The 4258-nt window shown below is 44.1% G+C and overlaps 1 protein-coding gene across 1 annotated transcript in view; it reads left to right on the forward strand.

Annotated features, from left to right (window-relative positions):
* Nucleotides 1–1579: 1579 nt before the first annotated feature.
* Nucleotides 1580–4258, forward strand: part of LOC119349966 — a gene marked incomplete at its 5' end in the record, with an annotated part of 11253 nt that continues 8574 nt past the window's right edge. Inside the window, 2 exons of the mRNA XM_037618042.1 lie at nt 1580–1799; nt 3499–3572. Of these exons, the coding sequence (XP_037473939.1) occupies nt 1580–1799; nt 3499–3572 (294 nt within the window). The remainder of the gene's footprint in view (nt 1800–3498; nt 3573–4258) is intronic.

Genomic DNA, 4258 nt, shown 5'->3' on the forward strand with positions numbered 1-4258 from the left:
TATTTTTGGGTGTGTGTTTTTGGGCATCTGGTAAAGCAATGTTGGGTCCAGAGCACTAAAAATGCTACAGTAGCGCACTAAAACTATTTTAGAGCGCGAAACTTTTGTGTACCTGTTGGAGATGATCTAAGGTTGCTAACGAAGGCTAGCTAGTTCCGACTTTGACGCTCCGCCTTCAATTCGGCAATTCTAATTAAGTGGAGGATTGACCTCACGACGCGACCCTTCCTTTTTCATCTACCAACATGCATGGTAAAGATATGATTCAATCGCGAGAAAAGAAGTGGATTTCAACCATTATGATTAGACTTATCAACTTACCCAAGTGTTGAATACCTTGCTTGATACCATCACACGGATGATATGATGTTCTTGAAACCGAGCTAAGAAGATAGCTAAAATGAATCACTTCTCGTGTTTCACACCTCTTAGATGATGCAATGGACTTGGTCATGATGGTACATATGAGAGAACTAGCATACAATGCATACTACGCTCTTCTAATTGGAAGTTGGAGATTAACCAAACATGCAAGTAGGATGGTCAGATGATTCTGTAGTCTAGTCACATGATTAAACAAGCATTTCTTAAATGACTTGCTCAACACATATCCCATGAGCACATGTTTTTCTTGCTAGAAATACAAAGAGCTATCAAAGACAAGAGATGTGTACAGATGTCCTATATATATATACTCCATCGTTTTGGAATGTCAATGGGTATGAATTCAGATTTGCTCTCCTCTCTATCCACCTTAAGTCGATCTAAAATATTAGAGAAAAACAAATACATGTATCTTCTCACACCCAACCGTTCTTGCTATCCTGCTCTTCAGTGGTACAAGTCCATTTGTCCTGCCACTCTCTTTGTGAAGCGGGAGCCCGTGTTTGCCCCATCGGACAATGAGTCAACGACGCCGCAGTCCAAATCTGCACCCTTTGTTTACGATCACATTCATAACTTTTGGCATTTTCGCCGTCGATGAGGAGCACAAAGAGGATGTGCAAAACACTTTGGACACGTAGACACACACGCATAGGATGGGAGTTCTCGTATGATTTTTTTTGGAAATTTAATGCGTTAATTCTTTTCTTTGCATGATAATACTTGTCTCATTCATATTTAAAAAATAAAAATATAAGTCACGTAACGACTGACATGACAAAACTGAAAACATTACAGAGCTTAACACCAACACCCGTTACCTGCCTCCGACACCACCACAGCAGCCACCGAAGAAAAAAATGACGGATCACCTCCTCGCCCGAGACCGACACGAAGACTCACCGCCGTTCCTAGATGGGCTGACGAAGAAACATACCAGTTCTCATATTATTGTTTTTGGGAAATCTAGTGTCATAAGTTTCAGCGTACAGATAAAAGGAGGTATATCGTTGACAGGTGGTCCCAGATCCCACGTGTTGTCTGTCATTTAGAAAAAAAATACATTTTTATCAAATCTGTTGGAAAAAAAAAATCCTGATTGGCCTCTCTGCCGTTCCCCACGCGACAGATCCCCACCGCAGACCTCGCCACCGCCGCCGCCGCCGCCGCCGCGGCGTAGGTTGTTGCGCGCTGACGGCCACGCGCGGCAGGAGAGGTCGAGGAGATACGGAGGTCGGCGGGTGTCCCGAAGAGGCCGCCGTCGCATCTCCGGCCGTCCGCGATAGCCCTGTACGGCGGAAAACTACTAGTCCGCCGTCCATCGCGGGGGGCCGCCGGCGCGGCAGACCAGAGCTCCTGCGGCATCCAATCTCTGCCCATCAAATTAGTGCTCGTTGCTCGGTATGCTAGCACTGGTATGGATATATTAGCAGCAGAGACGAATTTCTTTATACATATAGGCTGTTTGTTACCGCGGCGATACCATCAAGTTGGTGGAGAAATCCCTATTTCTTCGCGGTAGAGGACTGCATACAAGTAATTTGATGTGCCCAAGTATCTGATTACTCGCTTGTTTGTGCAATGAGCGTGGATTCAGGTTGTTGGGAGCAACAGAAGGGGATTAGCATTTGTTTGCAGGTTCACTTCAGAGGCTGCTTTGATCTGAGAATCTCTCTGACTCCCCAAACTCCTGTGGATTGTCAAGGAGATTAAATAGTGTCGACAGGCCTTGCGAGATTCCAGTGGATTCGCAAGTGACAGTTTCCCGTTAGAAAGATGGCTGACTTTTAGTTTAGGTCATCAATCTTATCAGTTTGCTCATGTACCGTGCTTTTGCATTGAATTTACAGTGTGGATTGTGGAAGGAAGCTCCATGCTGCTGAAGCAAGATAGAGGATCTGACTCCTGATTGGACAGACATTTGTCTTACTTGTCTCATGCCATCGACTTAAATTGGACTGGACAATCAGCAAAGTGAAATGGCAGAACCATAGCCATCGTATTCATCATCATCTCGTGGGAAAAAGAAGCGACCACGCCCTCCTAATGACGATGCCACAAGTTCACAAGGCAGATCCGAGGATGGCACAAGCCTTGGTTTGCTGCTCTCTATCCTCTGTTTGAGTAAATTACACGCTGCTCACTAAACTTGCTCAAGTTTGTCAAATAGGTCACCGTTCTCTTAATTTCCACATTTGGTCAAATCAAGGGGGTCACCGTGTATCAGCACCAGCATGCCGCATCACATAGATGACTATGAGTCAGTGCAGTTATGCGTGTAACCCCCGTACACTGTCTCTTTTTCTTCTTTTTCAACGTTCATGCCTGATAAACACTGAAACTCATATGATGTATGCTGCAGTAGTTCATTCGGTTATATACTCCTAGAAAATTGGTCTCGTAGCAGCTAGCACATGGCAGAAATTGGCCAGCTGCAACAAGTCAAGAGAGGCTTCAACTTTTTACAGAGATTGCTGAAAACAAAATGTTATATGTCGGGCCACTATATGCTACAGACGCTCTCTCCCGTTCGCTTCCATTCCTTCTAGGACACTGCAGGTAGCAGAGGACGGATTGCCGTGGCTGATGTAGTAGGAAACAGAGTTGCACCACCACCGTTGGTATCTACCATGGTTGCTACTGGTGGGATCGAGCGTCCTTAGTCGCTGCTGTTGTACGAGAGATTTGTAGCGCCGGTTGATTAGCTTCTTTGGGGTGGGTCTGGAACAAGATTACATACAGAGAGGAATTAACAATGGACTATAGGCGTCCTGTGGCTTGCTGCGAAATTGGGAACATGATTAGAGACCCTGGATGGACACACTAGCTCGGGCTCTGGAGATTATATGGTTTTGGTAACCCAAATGTGCAAGTCAGGAGAGCGGGTACCTAGCTGACACCCTCAGAATAAGTCTAGTAATCTTTCAACATAATTTGCAACCTATTTTTAGATCACTTCTAGTTGTTGCATTTGACATTCAACATCAAAGACATTATATTTTGTTAAGAAGATTCTACAAATTGTACGTGAAAAATGTTCCACTCAGTGACAATGATTATTGTACATCTCAAGCTGTGAAGTTGTTTTAACATCTAGCAATTTTGATAATGCAGAGGACAACCTTATATTCAGTGATACTTTGATAGCTCTACAGTTGATGCGCACACAGTTCCCAAAGCTAGAGAAGGTATTTGCATGCTCTATTTTTATTTCAATCTTGTCTGGAAAACAATAATATCATAAATACATGTTTGATTTTGTTGCATTGATTGAGTTTCAGCAGGTTAAGCTGTTAATTAAATACATTAAACCACCTACTAGATACTTATGTTATGCAATTCACATGAATCTTTTCCACAATCCACAATGCTTATGTATGATGTGTGAATTTAGACTTTAGAAAAGGAAACAGTTACGTCCAGACTTTCAGTAAGCTCAGCTCTCTGATAGGGCATTCTTCGTGTCAGGACAGTATTCCTGTGCCACAAGGTGCTCTGGAAAGCCAAAGTGCCTGTCAAGTGCCTTTTCTTCATCTGGTTAGCACTGCAGCACCATTGCTGGGAGTTGACCAGCTAAAATGCCTGCAGCTGCCCAAACACGCCGAGACGGTGAACACTGCTCCTGGTTGAGGTAACTGGCAAATCATTTTAAGATGGACAGCTCGCCGCGCTCCAAATGAATTTAGTGACCGTCTTGGTGAAAATTATTGCCAAAAGATTGTCGGAAAGTCCTGGACTCGATAGTGATTCTACAAATTTCATCCATTTGGAGAGAGGCACAACTAAGTGTTCTAGGGAGAGAGCCAGGAGCTTCAGACGATGGTCAACAACATCAACGCATAGGTGGAGCGATGGTTCATGCCTGCCATTTTTT

This window comes from Triticum dicoccoides, chromosome 1B (assembly GCF_002162155.2).
Source record: "Triticum dicoccoides isolate Atlit2015 ecotype Zavitan chromosome 1B, WEW_v2.0, whole genome shotgun sequence".
In the NCBI taxonomy this organism is placed as follows: domain Eukaryota; kingdom Viridiplantae; phylum Streptophyta; class Magnoliopsida; order Poales; family Poaceae; genus Triticum; species Triticum dicoccoides.